This window comes from Labrus bergylta, chromosome 14, assembly GCF_963930695.1.
Source record: "Labrus bergylta chromosome 14, fLabBer1.1, whole genome shotgun sequence".
NCBI lineage: Eukaryota > Metazoa > Chordata > Actinopteri > Labriformes > Labridae > Labrus > Labrus bergylta.
Window position 1 is genome coordinate 22851409 of NC_089208.1, and position 17488 is coordinate 22868896.

At 46.1% G+C, this 17488-nt stretch overlaps 2 protein-coding genes across 2 annotated transcripts in view; one reads left to right on the forward strand and one right to left on the reverse strand.

Annotated features, from left to right (window-relative positions):
• Window positions 1-3199, reverse strand: cyb5d2 (cytochrome b5 domain containing 2). Its single transcript, XM_020650434.3, has 4 exons — window positions 2808-3199; window positions 2427-2567; window positions 486-672; window positions 1-315 (listed from the first exon to the last, which is right to left on the reverse strand). Exons 1-4 carry the CDS (start codon window positions 3055-3057, stop codon window positions 141-143), a joined length of 753 nt encoding a protein of 250 aa, XP_020506090.1. The 5' UTR covers window positions 3058-3199; the 3' UTR covers window positions 1-140.
• An 836-nt stretch (window positions 3200-4035) lies between these two features.
• Window positions 4036-17488, forward strand: part of zzef1 (zinc finger, ZZ-type with EF hand domain 1) — a 34574-nt gene continuing 21121 nt past the window's right edge. Inside the window, exons 1-23 of the mRNA XM_020650431.3 lie at window positions 4036-4591; window positions 5530-5674; window positions 5779-5973; window positions 6099-6282; window positions 6373-6572; window positions 7733-7943; window positions 8802-8918; window positions 10882-11060; window positions 11321-11419; window positions 11524-11615; window positions 11714-11859; window positions 12603-12708; window positions 12847-13065; window positions 13513-13604; window positions 13775-14058; window positions 15390-15523; window positions 15611-15681; window positions 15766-15880; window positions 15991-16156; window positions 16276-16397; window positions 16491-16613; window positions 17116-17285; window positions 17368-17449. Coding sequence (XP_020506087.2) covers window positions 4163-4591; window positions 5530-5674; window positions 5779-5973; window positions 6099-6282; window positions 6373-6572; window positions 7733-7943; window positions 8802-8918; window positions 10882-11060; window positions 11321-11419; window positions 11524-11615; window positions 11714-11859; window positions 12603-12708; window positions 12847-13065; window positions 13513-13604; window positions 13775-14058; window positions 15390-15523; window positions 15611-15681; window positions 15766-15880; window positions 15991-16156; window positions 16276-16397; window positions 16491-16613; window positions 17116-17285; window positions 17368-17449 — 3681 coding nt within the window. The 5' untranslated portion in view covers window positions 4036-4162. The remainder of the gene's footprint in view (window positions 4592-5529; window positions 5675-5778; window positions 5974-6098; window positions 6283-6372; window positions 6573-7732; window positions 7944-8801; window positions 8919-10881; window positions 11061-11320; window positions 11420-11523; window positions 11616-11713; window positions 11860-12602; window positions 12709-12846; window positions 13066-13512; window positions 13605-13774; window positions 14059-15389; window positions 15524-15610; window positions 15682-15765; window positions 15881-15990; window positions 16157-16275; window positions 16398-16490; window positions 16614-17115; window positions 17286-17367; window positions 17450-17488) is intronic.

Genomic DNA, 17488 nt, shown 5'->3' on the forward strand with positions numbered 1-17488 from the left:
TGTATGGAATTTTCTTTATTCTACTTTTTTTGTAGCTGTGATTTCCTGGAGAATACTTTCCCTGAGATTTGTTCTGTTAAAAAAAAAAAGAAAAAAGAACTACCCCTTTTAGGTTCATTTGTCTGAGCTGGGCCCAGACACTACTGGTCTTTAACAGAGCATGAGTCAGCATGTGGAGGGCAGCCGTCATACTTCTGCAGGTTGGGATCGTCCTCTGCTGCAGACGGGTCTTCAACACACACACAACGAACGCCAGTGAGGCCTGCAGAGAAGAGTTTCCGTGGTACACCTGTCCAGCTTCTGTCCACTCCGCCGCTGCAGAACGGAAAAAGGATACCAGCTCTGTTCATTCTTGTACATGAACATCAATCACACCTGCGTTAGTGTGAGACATCATCTGTCAAAGGAGAGCATTATCTCTGAGCACTGCGTCACACGCTGAGTAACCTGGTTAATATTTGATTAGGACAGAACTCTTTCCATACCTCTTTGTGGAGCACCAGACTCTGCCTCCGCTGGCCGAGCTCCACTCTGAGTTACAGGTCGGGAATCGAACCTTCTCAGACTCGGACTGGGCCTTCAGTCTGTGGCCCTTCGCTAGAGACTTTTCTGCCTGCATCAGAGTGTCTGTGGGCTTCCCCGTCTCGCTGTAGAACCGGCCTATCACCAGACCTACAGTATAGGAGACGGCGAGAAGGAGAGGTGAAGTCCAGGGTTACAACAGAGCAGCTCCTCTGTACTATGAACCTTTACTTGTATGTTAAAAGAAATTAACGTGATCATAAAACTGGTGAAGTTAAAGGGATACTTCACCCATTTGCATTAAGCTTTGTATCATTAGAAATCTGGTAGTATTTTTGAATGGTCATGCATCCTGCCCTCATGTTCCCCTGAGATGGGAAATCTTTGTATTTCTGAGTCTGAAAAGGAGTTTCCAGTGACGCAAAATGGCGATTTTTACATAACTGAAAGATGTTGCGGGTTAGCAGGGTGAAACTACAACGCTAGTTCCTCATATTTTCGACCACTAAAGCTACAGACCAATCACAGATCAGTGGGTGGGACCTCACTCCCAGAATCAAAACTTAACATCCGCCATACAGCTTGGAAGCTATGCTAACAGGCTCTATGGAGAAAGCTGATAATGGCGAAAAAATATAAATATAGCAGCGAGATGGCTGCTGCCGACAGGCAAGTCTTGTGTTTTGGCTGCTGCGGGTCAATTCTGATCAATTCTGGAAGAAATTGAGAAAATGACCGTATGTGTTGAAGTAAATATGTCTGTAAATGTTTTTATTACTATATTTCTACTGCTATACTGTATATTTTGGAGAAACTGTAACGATCGAATTTCCTCTGGGATTAATAAAGTATTTCTGATTCTGAACTAGAATTTAGTGGGAGTGGCCTGCGGTGCTGTGCATTCTGGTATTTAGTGTCTTTCATCCACATCCTTTTCTCGGCCAAAAACTTCAACCAACTTCAAAATTTATTTCACATTTCTACTACACATATGACCCAATGTCAATACAGATTCATGTTTCAACGGGGGAAGTATCCCTTTAAGAGTCTTAGTTTTGTGTGATTCTGAGGTATGAGGTTGAGGAATAAAGAAAAACTCTGTCAGCTGTAAATGTAAATTAAACATTCAGAACTCCTGCATGCTGAGGAGGAGGGATATGTGAAAAGTCACAGTGATGATTTTGTCACTCATGGAAGGCCTCTTGTCCAATCAGGTTGCTTGGTTGGAACTAACTATTGTATATTAAACCCTCCAAAAAAGGACCAAAATATGTTACTACGTAATAATAAGAATATCTAATATATGTCTAAATCCACTCTGATCCTGTATTTGATCATGTCTATAAACCCCTCTATTTCAGCCCTGCTCAGAACAGACTGTTTCTGTGTCTGTACCTTTAAATGTAAATGAGCTGTGTCTGACCACGCCCCCTCTCTTGAAGGGCTTGGGTGTCTCTGGCTTTCTCACTCCATGTCCTATTGTTTACAGTGAGAAGGCAGACTCAGAGGGCAGAACAAACATCTAGCTGTGGGAGTGTCACCCACCTGGGGGAGGGGTTACTGCCCTTTGTGATGTCATGAAGGGAAAATCGCCAAACGGCCTGTTTGAGCACACATTTTCTGAAAAGTGGAGCAGGCAAAAGACGGCGAGGATGGACTTTTCTCATTATTGGGGGTTTGTAGACAGACTAGAGACATATGGTGAAGTGGATTTTATCTAACCCCTAAAACTAACCTTTAAAATCTGAATCACTTATTCTAATTAATCTGATTCAAAACTGAGTTCAACAGACATTGTGTGATAGTCAAGGCATCTTCTTCAGGGTTATTTGGTTTAGAGACTATTACAGGTTCTGTATCACAGACCAAAGTCGGTGGAATTGGTAATCAAAGAGATCACATACCTACAGCTTGGTATTCCCTCTGGTAGAAGGCCAGCCAGTCATAAAGCGCCACCACCTGCAGAGGAGACAGGCTGGACAAATCATCTGTCAGGCCTCTTTCTGTGAAGTCCCCGGTGATGTAGGCCAGTGAGGCATCTTTGCCTGAAAATCCAGACCCACAAACAGAGTATGAAGTGCAGCGCTGCAGTCTACTTATCTACTTAAGCTGTTCATGTGCCATTATTAGGATTCAATTAATCATCTTTACGTTGGTTTGTTGAGGCTTTTGGGTGTAATTGAGCATCAAACAATGTTTAAACATCATGATCTCTCTCATATTGAGAGCTCAGGTTGGAGCACAAAACACCAAACACAAACTGTGGGAACAGATCTAGGAATCACCTGCCATACAGTGGTAGGCACCACCAGGTCCATAGTGCTTGTGTCCCTTATGCACATCAAAAACCTGTCCCAGTATGCCGATGTAGAGGCCCTTGCTGCCTTCCTCTCCGTCGTACAGAGATAATTCACGCCTGTTCAGGAGCCGCATGGGGGGCCCCTTGTTTGAGTCATACCCAGATTCAAAGAGCCACTCCCAGGGAAGGAACGGCACTGCCACTGACAGAAGCGCGACACACACATAACCGAGCATGCTGCTGAGTCAAACGGAAAGGTACATTATTCATTTGCATCACATTTCATCATTTCTCATTGGAAATCTGACAACAACCACAAATACATCTGTGACAACAACGACGCAGGTGCTTCCGTGATAGTGATGTGCTTCTAGAGAACGAGTCGGTCTTAATAGACGACTCACCTAGGTGACCAGGATCAGGATCCTGCTGTGACGATCTGTGTTTGTCTTTTTCCTTTCGGGCTTTGGGTGGGAAATCAACACATTTGATGAAATATGTGTCTGTACCTAATTTTTCAATCACCATATCATTTCTGTATGTGACGTTATTCTGATAGACTACAATTATTGACCTCAACATATCTCACTTTTAAATCAACGATATGAGAGTGGTACAGAGGAAGAACTTTGTATATTTATTTCCAGCTACAGACGAGAAGGTAAAGAATCATTTCACTTGGTTTTGTTTGTTACCAAACATCGTGCAACATTACGGTATCCGGACTTGAGGAAGACTGAGTGGTTTTCGGTTTTATAATGCAGTTGATAATGTTGAGCAAATATACCAATCACAGGGCAAGACATCGATACATTTGACTGAATTATAAGCAGTAGAAGAGCCGTTTAGGAGCCTACAGAGCCGGTGTTCTGTCAGGATGCGCTGCCTTGGCAAAAAAATGTAAACCCACTGCAGATGCTCCCAGTACTCCACAGAATCACTTTAGCACTTTTGGAAGTATTACTCGATAGGTGAAGACCCTCATATCAAATAAAGCTCCCTACTGCACCAAGTGGCATGTTAACACTTCCACTGGGTAGCGTATTCCCATGTAACACCGGTTTCTGTTGCTAGGTGGTTGAGCCAAATGATCTGGCTCACTAGAAAGATCCGAATTTCCCATCTGTGCTCCGTGAACGGGATCTCATTCAGCGCATGCGCACAGAATGACGCAAAGGACGTTTCATGCAAGCTGACGTACAGGACGTCAATGCGGTAGTAGTGAACGGCGGAGTCCTGGCTGTAGGTTAGAGAGAGGTCTGTGTACAGACCGGTTCTCTAAATTGACACCCGAGTGGGCCGCAGAGATTTTCGAGGGATCCGTAGGTCGGTGATACGAACATGGGGAACGCGGAGAGCGGCTGCGGGGGCGGCAGCGGCGACGAGGAGGACGTAGAAACGGAGAGCCCCGGTTTCGCGGAAGACAGCCCGGCCTCTGCGGCCACTGGCGTCAACGTTGGAGGCGGCGGCGGCGGCGGCGGTGGAGGCACCGGTTCTGGGCGAAGCGGAAGGGGATCGAATAACCTGCCAGTGCCCACCGGCGGACCCCCTACCCCCGGGGTCCTGCTAGAGCAAGTGAAACTAAGAGAGGCGGCGGCTCGCATTAGTGACTCAGGAGTCGCCATTCAGGAGTCAGTCCTGGCAGGGAACGAGGGTGTCCTGGTGCGGTGGCTGGAGGACCGGTTGAACCGAGGAGAGGAGTCTGTCAATGTGGAACAGTTTTGTGAGATGTTGGAAAGCAGAGACGCCCCGAGAGACGAGTGTGAAGAGGTACACAGCACCAGAAACGTGCCTCACTCATGTGAAATGTCTTTATTTTGAATCTCCATGCTGTCTAAACCTGATCTATTCCCAGGCAGAGGCGCTGCTTGGGGCCCCAGGCAAGTAAGGGGCCCCAAGCAGCGCTTACAAACTTCAAAACCACAGCAGTAGAAAAAACCTCCTTAAGGGGGCCCCCATCTGACAGCCCTCATACTCGTTGTGCTGCTAAACATCTCATGCATTATTCCTGTGAAAACCACTGAAGGAAAATGAAGAGGAGTTATCTGTCTGGGAGTGAAAACAGCTCAATGGTGGTTGCAAGGGCCCGCGATCAAATGTTCCTAGATCCCTAACAGACTCTAGAAACGCCACCGGTCCCAAGTCTGAGGACACAAGTGCTTGTAGCCATGCCCATTTATGATGAGTGATTAGAAGCTCTAGATGAGGCCACAAAAGGAGAAGTGTTGATAGTCTGTAAACGACAGGGTGTGTAAGGAAACAGATAAGCTGTCTCTGAGCCCCCTGTGCTGGTGGTCAGGGTTATTGTCCCCCGGTTTTGAGCTTACAGTATACCTCCAGTAAGCAGAACATGCTGCTTTGTTGTCTGTTGTGTGACATCTGTTGTGTGAGCAAAGGTTGCAGATGAATGGGTAAACCAATGAATGTGTACTTTACTCTGCAATTGGCTTTGTGTTGGTCAACATGGAGTGCCTCTCTGCTACACTTTGAATAACACTCACTCCTTAGGTCCACCTGAAAGTCCCACCATATGACCGGTAGCGCTGCTCCCTGCCTTGTACACATGTATTTCTAAACATTAAATAACAAATACTGAGCATATTGTCTGCCACATGATTGAGCATGTGTGCTGCTGTGAATGAATGTGAGTTATTGTGTGGATGTCTTAACGTGACCCCCGGGGTGTCCTGTCGTTGTCCCTGTCTCAGGCCTTTGGACAGTTCGATGCAGAGGGGGATGGGGTGGTGGACGTCGAGAGCATGCTGGTTGCTCTGAAGAACTCCAACGGAGCTAATCTAAAAGGAGAGCTGAGTCATGTGATAAGACAGCTACAGGCATGCTCCCTAACTCCAGGTAAGAGAAGTGATTTGTTTACCTGGATCAACAAGGCCTGGATTATTTGAATGAGTGTAGTTGGCAGGTTGCAGAGGAGCTAACGCTGCTTTTTCTTTCTGCAGGTTTTGTTGACATATTCTCCAAGACCAAAGACCGGTTAGGAGCGCATGCCTCTAAGATCCTTAAGTTCCTACACAGGAATCGTATCCCCAGCAGTGCCATCCCCTTCCCTATCTTAGAGGGATACAACAGTATCTGCACCATGAGGTCCAGCGTGGTCCAGGACTTCTTGGAGTTCCTCTTGCAAAAAGAGAAAGGTGAACGCAAGAGCTTCAGATAAGAACTGAATGACGGTCTTTTTCTGAATGTTCTCCAGTGGATTTTTTAAAGATTTACTCAAACTGCATCCTGGCTCTTCCTCATGTGTGTCCGGTTCTCTCAGATTTAGACATCCAGTACCGAGCAGAGCTGGACCGGGATCCAGAGGTGGACAAGGTGAAGGTGGTCACGCAGTGCTACAGCTCCATCGAAGCTTCGTCCAACGCGTCAGACATCAACAAGATGACGAATGGGGAGACGTCCTCTTTCTGGCAGTCGGACGGCAGTGCGCGCTCACACTGGATCAGGTAAGAGCGGCTCACGAGTTGGATCCTTAAAATATGTCTGTGTGTGTGTATGACGCGTTTTCAGGCTGATCTTGTTTCTTTGTGTCTCAGATTGAAAATGAAGCCGGATGTGGTTTTGAGACGTCTTGCCATCGCCGTGGCTTCTAATGACCACAGTTACATGCCTCAGCTGGTCTCTGTTGCTGTCGGGAAGAACCGCCGCTCCTTGCAGGAGATCAGGGACATCCGCATCCCCAGCAACGTAACGGGCTACGTAGCTCTCCTGGAAAACGCCAACATCACACATCCCTGTGAGTTGCTCGTCTGTCTGCTTTGTGACGTTTTTATTCACCGCTTGTTGGAGACGCTTGTGGAGAAAACATCTTTCTAACGTGCAGCCCCTCCTGTGAAATCAGAGCATGGTGTGAGCTGCAGAAAAGCACAGCAGCTTTCAATGATAGCTGAGTGGTTAAGTGGCTCAGATTGGAATCCAGAGGCGAGTTTCCTGGAGCTAAGGATCCCTGTTTGTTAAACCCAGGGCTGTTTGTAAAGCCAGTAGGCCACACTTAAACCCATACTAGACGTTTTTCAGCTTACAAGATGCTTTACGACCCGCCCACTCCCACTCTGTCACCGAGTGAGCACAGTTTGAAGTCACTTACACAGCTGAATGAAGCACCCTTCATTTAAGTGTAGTCAATAGATACAAAGTCAAGATGCTAAGTCTTCTATCTCTCAGAAAAAGGTAATTTATGCAACCACATGAACCGTTTTCAAGACTACTTAATATGACTTAATATGATGTAAAACCTTTAGATCTTTAAATCTCTATGATACTTGTGAAAATGATATCCTACTTAAAGCAGTTTCACTTTGTGTGTGTTACACCTGTTCAGTAAAACAGCATCAGTGCAGACTCGCTGTTGGAGGGTTTAACAGTCTGCTCACACTCCCCCTACAGAGGCGGTCAGTGTGGCGGACCCTCCACGTGAGCACGCCAACAGAGTAGAAGATCATAGAGGGAGAGGGTGTAGGAGATGGTTTGAGACTGAGGCCACAAGACTCACAAACACTAGTTTTTCTAAAAGAGCCAGGCAGTTGTAAGCGGAAAAAGCTCAGTTTTAGCAGAGGTTAAAACTGTGGAACAATGTGGCCATGTATTTTAAAAACAGTCCTGTCGTTTCTGCCGCAGCTTCAGGTACCTTCTTTGATTGTTTACAAACCTCTCAGCACTTTCTGCAGCACATGTAGAAGAAGAGCATCCTCCTCTCTAGAGTCGATGCTCACGCAGGTTGCCATGTCATTAGAAACATGCAGTGGCCAGAAAATCAGTCATTTTTTAATTCATCCCGTTTAAAATCAATATTGGTAATAGTTTTAAAAATTCTGTCATGGTCTGCGTCTAGTGTTCTGTCATTCTCAGAGGAATCCATCAGTGTCCTAACTGCATCATGTCTCTAATAAACCCCAGACATCCAAATCAACATTAAGAGGTGCCTGAGCGATGGATGTGACACACGGATTCACGGCTTGAAGACGCTGGGTTATCAGATTACTAAGAGTAAAGAGGTGTCTGTGTCGGATGCTTCGGCCATCTGGTACCTGTCTCTCCTCACCTCCCTGGTCACCGCGTCCATGGAGACCAACCCTGCACTGGCTCAGACTGTCCTTCAGAGTACACAGTAAGACGCACTACTCGTGTGTGCGTGCGTGTGTGCGTGTGTGCGTGTGTGTGTAACCTTTGCACACTGTCTTAAAGAAAATACTGGAAACACAACTTTCTACCTCATGTAGATTCTTTGTTTTTTTCCACAGCTCACCTCTGCACTGTTATCTTATTTAGTCCTGTATATAGTTTCTTGTTTATTTCATTTAAGGTCACATTTTCTCCTCCTCTTCAACTCAGTGTAAATAAGTCTCAGAGCTCCCCAGAACATGTGTGTGAAGTTTCTTGTTCTAAATCCACTCTGATCCTGTATTTGATCATGTCTATAAACCCCTCTATTTCAGCCCTGCTCAGAACAGACTGTTTCTGTGTCTGTACCTTTAAATGTAAATGAGCTGTGTCTGACCACGCCCCCTCTCTGGAAGGGCTCTGGTGTCTCGGTCTTTCTCGCTCCATGTTCTATTGTTTACGGTGAGAAGGCAGACTCAGAGGGCAGAACAAACACCTAGCTGTGGGAGTGTCACCCACCTGGGGGAGGGTTACTGCCCTTTGTGATGTCATGAAGGGAAAATCTCCAAACGGCCTGTTTGAGCACACATTTTCTGAAAAGTGGAGCAGGCTAAAGATGGAGAGGATGGATTTTTCTCATCATTGGGGGGTTTGTAGACGGACTAGAGACACATATTAGAGACATATGGTGAAGAGGATTTTATAGAATATGTGACCTTTATCGTTTAATGTTACATGGAGAACACAGTCTGTCAAAGTCAAATTCCTTTTATGTGTGAGCACACCTGGCCACTAAAGCTGATTCTGATTGTGAGGTTTTGTCCCCGTGTCTGAGAGTTTTCCTCCTGTTTTTCTTTCTTCACAGAAAAGCCTTACTGCACATGCCACCGCTGTCCCTCACGCCGTCCTCCACAGAGTTCCCCAAGTTCTTCTCCCTGAACATCCTGGAGGAGGTGGATGGATTTCTCCTCAGGATAGCAGAGTAAGGACGATGACATCAGCACACTTACTCATCACTGCCTCACTGAGCTCGTGATGCTGACATCATCGCAATGACTTCAGGCAGGAGTCGGAGTATTGATTCAGTCTTATGAAGACACGCGACATCCATTTCATTATAGACTCTAAATCCTTCAGTGGGGGGTTGAGTCTCATCAGTAACAAATACTTCCTGAATATTCTTATCAGTTAGTCATCAGACGTATGACTGTATATTTTTCATTTACTCGCAGCATTGTCAGAGATTCATTCAGGCTATGAATAGATATACATTGAAAATAAATCTCTGCACACCTGAGTGTGTGAGAGGAGCGTCTGAGAAGGGTAAAACTAAAGATCCTGACATACCGAGGAGATCGTCGGCTGTCTGTCTTAGTTGGACCGTCGGTGAGAGCTCGTCGCTCTAGTTTTTGTGGTGTGTCCGGCTCTGTCGCTACCCGCCTGCCTTTTTATGGCCAATTCGACATCGGCGGTCGGCGAGAGGAATCTCTCTGATTGGCTGTTCAGAGGTTTCGTTTCTCTCCAGCTCTCCTCACAGGTTCAGGAAAGCCCCTTGAGCATGCCTCTGTAGTATCCATGCTTTCACCCATTAGTGCGGTTTCTCCTTATTTGTCTCCTCCGCCTCTTCTTTTCTTTTTCCACTAAAAGACCGAGGACTGACAACGCCAGCGCCATTTTCAACTTTTTATCAGACCTTATTCTCGATATGTAGGCTACCTATAATACGAGTGGTGACTGACAGCGGTGTGAAAATGGTCTTCTCGGAGAGTTATTTCCTCTCAAGCATGAGCAGAACGTACGTTGTGGTTGGCCGTCGGCTGTAGTTTTTGCGGTGTGTTCAAGTGCAACTTTTTGGCTAAGACATGAGGTGACTCCACCGGTGGCCTTCGTCGCCACTAGTTCTTTGCCGTCTGCTTGGTGTGTCAGGGCCTTTAAAGATTCTGAGTGAGGCTCTTGCACACTGTCTCGCTTTATGCTGACTCATGTATTAGTTCAGACAATGTTTTGGTCTAACTGACCTTCATCAGGTGTAAAGATGACAAGAAAACACTTCTATGTTAATGTACAGAACCAGGGAGAGTCGAGACTGTCTCCGTTTTTGAATCAGTCAATCAGAGAAGCTGATTGCACAGTGCATCATCAGTCAGGGAGGAAGTACGTGGCAGTCTTTAAACTCAACAGGACTGAAAACCTTTAAAGGCAGATCCTTAAAATGCAACCTTTTCTTCTTATGAGGATCAAATCCTGAATGTCTTTTATCTTGTTTCTAAGCTGCAGATGAATTCCTAACATTTTTAAGGCGCAGTCTGACTAGTATCTTGAAAGAGTTTTTGGTGGTAGTCGTTGTTTTTTGAGTCCGTGAGCGCTGCACAGAGATTCATTGTTAGAGCAAATTCAATCTAACCTTTCAGGACAAAAATGCACAGTCATTGTTACGTGCAGAAATCATGTTGATGCTTCAGATGACGTCATTATCTTGCTCCAACAGTCTGAAGCAGATAACTCGTTTAATGAAAAGTTACAGCAACCAATGCTGTTGATAATATAGACATGTGGATGTGGGTTTATTTTGAGTATTTTCTTACGAATGAAGGGAAACAGTCAAAGATATTCTGGTCATTTGTGTACTCACTAGTAGAGCCCGACCACTATCGGCTGATATTAGCTAATTTCATCAGCTATATACAGGTATATCGGTATCAGATTTTTTTCCTCCTCAATATCGATATCGGCCCAAGAAATATTGGCCGGGTCTTACTTTTGAATTTCCCTCGGGATCAATAAAGTATCTATCTATCTATCTATCTATCTATCTATCTATCTATCTATCTATCTATCTTCTTACTAGAATTCGAAAATGCTCAGAATTTGAGTTATGCAAAGTGGTTAATTATCATTGAAAGGGTTCCTCAAACTAACTCTTGCTTTCCTCTGCTCCTCTGCAGCTGCTGTGTGAGTCCTGATGCAGAGCTCACCCTCCTCGCCTTCGCTCTGGCGCGGGGCAGCGTGGCGAAGGTGCTGCAGGCCCTGTCCTGCATCAGCGACCATTTAGAGGCCGAGTACAAGGCCTCTGCCCTCATCGTGTCCATGGCCTCCGTCAGGCTGCGGCTACTTAATCGCAACGGTAACGTGACAAGCCCTCTTTCACTCTCACTGGCAGCGAGATATTTGAAACCACAGGCCTGGGAGAGAAAGTGCTCAGCGCTCACAGACGAGATGCGTCAGTGAAGCGTGCAGTGGAAAAATAGCTAATTCTCTTACACTGCTGCAGATCAGTGCTCCTGAGTAGAAGGATGAAATTCAATCCTGTATGGAAAACGATCAAGTGATTAACTATGACCTCACAGAAAATGCACTGTCATGATACCTGATGTGTCCTAACAGGGAAGCCCCTCCAGCTGCACCTGCAGGCGTGTGACGTCAAGAGCAAAGAGGAGAAATCCGGACCCGAGAACATGCTCACAGAATCCTCCACTGGAGACGGTATGATGCAGACCAGCTTTATTCAATAACAAACAACAACATGAGGCTCATCTCAACTCTGCACATGTCCCTCACTAAACCTGAATGTTGTTGTTGCTCTGAAGGTTTTCTGACAGAGAGCGGCAGGAAGAAAGCCAGTGTGATCCTGTCCACAGAGGATCAGAGTAACTTCCAGGTCACTCAGATGAAGATCAAAGTGAGGCTCTGCTTGGCTTTGGAGGATTTTGTTAACAACTGCAATAGAGCTGTAAGTTATATAACACCTTCTGTTTGGTGTATGTGTGTGTGACGCAGGTGCGAAAAGGAGCCATTGGTGCAAAATGCGGCTTGGTGTTTACGTACAAGGAGGAAGAGGCTTTCGATGCAGAGAAACATTTCAGGAGGTTTAAAAAGTACGACTCCTGGGACTACAAGGCCTACAAAGAGTTTGTACAAGACAGGTAAGGAGGACTTAAAATAAATCTGAAATGTATTCATCTACGCTTATCTAAGTGAAAGGAGCACGTGGTTGCCATGTTGTGAACACTGAAGCTTCAGTGTTTATCCAGCTCTGCATCGGTCTGTAAACCTTTCTGTGTTCTAACCTCTCTCCATTTTTCAAAAGCATCTCCAATATTGATCCTAGTTTGAGCACGTTTCTGCTCGTGGAGCTTATTAGAAACATGCAGAGGCTTTTTAGGTCGGGTACAATCACTTCTATCTGAACCACTTCTCTTGCCCGCTTCCATCACTGCAACACCTGTTGACCTGATAACTGCTCTCATATCTGGCAAACCGAGGGGCGTCCAAAACGGCCGTGTGGGGGTGTCTTAAAAGCGCCTACCTTCTCTGGTCCAAACAAATCCAGAGCATTCAGGACCAGAATCTAAAGTTAGAAGGAGGACATACTGGCTGCTGCATTGTTGTCAGAGAAGCCAGCACTTCAACATAGCATGTTTCCTTAATGTCTGATCATATAGTAAGGTACCTTTATCATTTCACTCACTACACATCTCACTGATTGGACCTTCCAAGAGTTAACAACTCATTAATAACAGAAAACAGCCAAACTATGTTTGTTGAGTCATAAAGCAGATATTACTAACACAGTATAGTCAGTGTATCTACTCCCTCTTCGATGGGGGGGTTTTCTAGAGGTGTTAGTTTGAGTAGCTAACACAACATTCTGTCTCCTGACCTGCAGTGCTAAGACTCCAGCTCAGTCTGAAGATGAGCCGATTGGCTGGTTTGAGCTTGAGGATGACTGGAACGACGTGGAGATCAAGCTGCAGCAGTGTCGCGTTGCAAAGGTACAAAACATATCTTTATTACCAACAGATTTTTTTGTTGTCAAGTATTCAGAGACTTCCCTCAAAGTCCTGAGTTCCTTTTTGTTTTATTTTTCATGTCACCAAGTGACCACACCTTTGTTTTTTTTGTCTTCCTAGTTCTTGATGGTGAAGTTCCTGTGCACCAGGCAAGACTCCGCAGAGCGTCTTGGCGTGCAGTCCCTCACCTTCAGCGGTTATCTGTGTCCCGGGGCGGAGAGGCTCGGAGACCTGGACGACCTCAGTCCAGAGGGAGAGAGCTACGACCACGACGCGGTCACCGGCCTTTGTCTACTTAACAAGACACTATTCTTCATACAGCAGCTAACACGAGACATGGTAACTGCTGAACCTTTTCCAAAACATCCAATGGTTTAATTTATGACCTTGAATTCAAACTCTCAGTAGCTGAAAACACTCCAATCAACATAAATCTCTTCATTTCGTTATTTCATGCTGTATTTGTGGTAAACCTGCTGAGGGTTTTGGGACTGTTATACAAAAAAGGTCAAAGGACTGCAGCTGATTCCTCCTTTGGTTCCCTTATTACTCTTTAAAATGATCTCACTCTAAATAAGAATAGAGATTACCACCTTGAGTTTGAGGATTTAACTCATTTCTATCTTAGCCTCACTTAATTTTTTAACATATTTAAAGTGGGTCAGTCTGCCCTCTTGTGATCGTTAGTAGACATGCTGCAAACATTTCATTTACTCGACTGTTGAATTCTTAACATGTGCAGATTAGTTGTTTGTCATCATTGTCATTTTCTCTCCACTGCTGCAGGATGCCTCTCATTTTAAACCGAAGTTTCTTCTGGACTTCAGTGGCCTCGGTCTGAACCTTTTCTGGAGCTTCTACAATAAACTCAGGGAGATGTGAGTAGTAGTGCTTTCATGTCTGTGTTTTTTTTGTATCCACATCCTCACTGCCTCAATTGATGCAGCAGTAATAAGAGGCGAGTACAGACTAATAAGAGTCAGGAAGCAGGACATGCACCGTGTTAGGAAGGCCTCCCTTTAAATCCAGTTGTTTGTCTTTGTCTCAGTGAGGGAGAGGAGGTGTTGAAGAGCAGAGTTCTGCTGCTCCAGCTGATGCAGAACTGTTTCCCCATGATGCCCAACCCACTGGAGCCCCGAGGCCCTGAGGACAGCACAGGACCAAAAGACGGAGCAGCACCAACTCCAGCTGCAGCAGCACCTCCAGCTGCAGCAGCACCTCCAGCTGCAGCAGCACCTCCAGCTGCAGCTTGTCCATCCACTTCCAGCAGCACAGAGCCTCCGTCTGAGTCTGTGAAGGCTGTTTGGGAACTCTACACTCACCTCTGCAGTGGTAAGAACCGCTTTAGCTTTCATGCAAGCGGCAGCAAGAAAATGTTTTTGTTGTCTGAGATTACTTGGACAGTAGCAGAATAGCGTGACTGATTTCTGAGAATTTGTGGCAATCTTTGCAGAAATTGAAAGCCTGACCGATATATCAGAAAGATGTTTACTGCCAAGTAGGTTTTCACATACAAGTGGTTTGTCTTGGGTCTTTGTAACAGTATAAAAATGGAATAAAAGATAGAAATGGTGTTGCAGAGGTCGTGTGCACATCTTTACTGTATGAACTACAGAGACATTGTTCAGAGATAATTATTCAGATTTAGTGCGGTGACGTAAAGTAAGAGTCTGATCTGGTGGCTTAATTGTGGGTTAGAGTAATGAAACTTAAAGGGACTACGCTGGCAGAGTCTCAGTCACAGCTGGGGGACTGGAGTCGGTTAATGAGGCTGATAGCAGAGGGACAAAACGTCGTCGTTGGGTGAGGTTTTGTTCCTAAAGTACAACGTCAGATTGCAGAGCAGAGGGGCTGGAGTAGCTCAGTCTGTAGGGCGTTGGGTTGGGAGCACGATGAGGAAGTTGGTCTGGTAGCTGGAGAGGTGCCAGTGCACTTACCGATTACTGCTGAGGTGCCCTTGAGCAAGGTACTGAACCCTCAACCGCTCTGGTGCGCTCCCTGTGTAGCAGCCCCACTCTGACATCTCTCCACTAATGCATGTCCACAGCTCCTGTTTGTGCATGTGTGTGATTGGGTCCTGTGTGTGTGAGAAGCAGGTCTCTCAGTAACAGAGTGTAATCAGATGATAGGCTGCAGTGGTGGAGGAGGTGAGGATGGACTCGATGAGGGAGGTGTGGGAGTGCCCACCTTCGGCTTTGGCAGGTTGAATTTCTTCAGCTCCTTCTACACCCTCCTCTGCTTTCCTATCACAGATGCATCACATCTCCGTACATGTTTTCTGATGTGGGCTGATGTGCAAACTCTCTTTAGACCATACTGTGCTGAAAGCAACGCTTCGGGTGGTTTTTAAAATGATGTCACGACAAAGTTTGTAAAGCTTCTTCACGGTCGCCAGCACATGGAGCAGAGCATCACAGCCGAGTAGACGCAGTCTGCATTCTGATTGGCTGATGGTGTTTAATAATAATGTTACATGTTGTTCATTGAAGTTAAGAAAGCTTCTGTCTGCCTATGCATTGTCGAATCAGTGCAGGATCTGTGCACAGTACATGTAGAAAAGTCGATTCTTATTCACAACCAATAACTGTGTTTAGTGGATTCTCCCCTCTTAAATCAGTTTATGTATAATGTAAAACTATGTGTATGTCATGATTGTGTTTCAGTGGTGGATGGTCCAGTGGGAGAGTCGTTGGTGGAGAAAGCTTTGCATAAAGAAGCAGTGAAGGCCATTCTTAACGGAGCAGCAGTTTTCTTCCCTGATAAACACGTCAGGAGAGACAAACTCTTCCACATGATGGTGAGTTATTAAAAAAACAAACGGATAGGTGAAGACAGAAATCTGATTCTAATGAGGAAATGTAATGTCATCATTTGTCTTTTGCAGAAAAACATCACAGAAGAGGACCAGCCCGAGTCGGTGAAGGTGACGTTTGAATCTCTGTGTAATTACTTCAGGTAAGCCGACTGTGGATGTGCACGTTCTCTTCCACGTTCAGGTCACAGCCGAGTATCAGCAGCTATGTTTTCTCCTCTGTGCAGCGACCAAGATCCAAGTGGCCTTCTCCTGCTCCCACCCAAAGGAGCTCCCGCAGACTTTGACATCAGCCCCATACTGTCGGTAATGGAGACGCTGCTTCTGGTGGCAACACGAGAGGTGAGATGTCTGTTACACACACACACAACATCTGGACTGTTTTATTACGTCATTCATCAACAACAGCTGCTGCTCCCTCTTCTTCTCTGATGATCCACTTTGTCTCGCAGTGTGAGGTGATGATGGTGGATGAGAGCAGTGGAGCCAGCAGGACCGTGCTGCTGTCTTTGTTCTGGGCTCTGCAGGGCAGTCTGGTCTCCTGGTGCTACCTGCAGCTTAAGACTGGTTCCTCCACCGCCATCGCCATGGAGCTGGCCAGACAAATCCTGCTTAAATGTAAGATACTGCTGATAGGTCAGATGTTACTGTCCAACAGATGGAAGGGAAGTTTCTAATGGTTCACTTAGAGAATCATTCAGGAGTAGAGGATGATGCTAGATGCTTTACTTTGACAGACGTGGATCAGTTCCTGGGAAGTTTCAAAGCCATTCTGGGTTCCCTGCTGCAGAGGTACACCGGTGCTCAAATCAATGACAAACTGGGCAGCTCCATCCTCGCCACAGTCTTCAGACAACTGGTAAAACACTGTCACCTTTCTGCATTTGTCACCCGGCCCGGGTATGAATCTGTACGCGCTGAACGACTGTGAAATGTGTTCTGACCTGTGCAGATGATTTTACTCCTGGAGCTGTGCTCTCTGGACATCCCTCACAGCGTGCTGCTGAAGAACTTCTCCTCTCTGGTCGAGCTGCTCAAAAGCCTGTCAGGCGATACGGGAGACATCTTCTCGAAGGTCAGTCCTCTTAGGCCACAGTGTGCCGAAAAATGTTTACAGCCTCTCCATCCCACAGGCTGTGTGAAAGCAGAAGAAAGCAGACAGGTAATTGGAGCATGAGGGGAAGTTAATTACAGCAAAACGACCAGAGCCAGTATACACACTCTCTATGCACACATTATTATGTGTCCATCTTTGTTGAGGCCGTCTTCCATTTAAGGACACTTTGAATCCAGTTGTGATAACAGGTGGATTTCTGCGAGTGACGTACATAGGTGTGTGGGAAACGAATAAATTCTGTCCAGCTTTTAGCGCTAGTGGTATCAGATGGAGGTGAGCCGTTTTCACACATAAACTCCTGAAAATATCTAGAAGACTTCAGGAGGACTGCTCCTCAAATCCTCCAGATCTGGTTGTTCACACATGCACTTCACAGCGAGAGACTATCCCTGTTTGACGGGATGGGGGGGCAGGGGGGTCTTCTACCATCAACTGATTGCGTTCACTGACTCACCTGTAGGTGGATCAGGAGAGCTGGCACCAGCCCCAGCAGCCCGTTGTGCTGAGGACCTGGAACTTGGAGTCTCCTCACAACTACGAGAACAGCCGACACGAGACCAGCATCTTCGCTTGCCCCGGCGCCACCTCGTTTGAGCTGGAGTTTGACGAGCGCTGTGAGACGGAGAAGAGGTGAGCGGAGAGAGATATTCTTGTTTGTGTCCACAGTGAGACATTCTTGTTCACCATTCTCTATGCTTGTGCTTTTTGACAGATACGACTACCTAGAATTCACAGACTCCCGAGGTGGGAAGGTCCGATATGACATGAAGGTTGGAACTGAGAAGTGGCCGAAGGTAGGGAATAAGAAAACCTTCAGTTGCGTTCACATGAAA

Coding starts and splice junctions, on each gene's coding strand:
- cyb5d2 (XM_020650434.3), bottom strand. CDS start 3,057: ATGCTCGGTTATGTGTGTGTCGCGCTTCTGTCAGTGGCAGTGCCGTTC. Junction 2,568..2,807: donor TGCCTACCACTGTATGGCAG/GTGATTCCTAGA, acceptor CTGGATTTTCAG/GCAAAGATGCCTCACTGGCC. Junction 673..2,426: donor GAGGGAATACCAAGCTGTAG/GTATGTGATCTC, acceptor CCTATACTGTAG/GTCTGGTGATAGGCCGGTTC.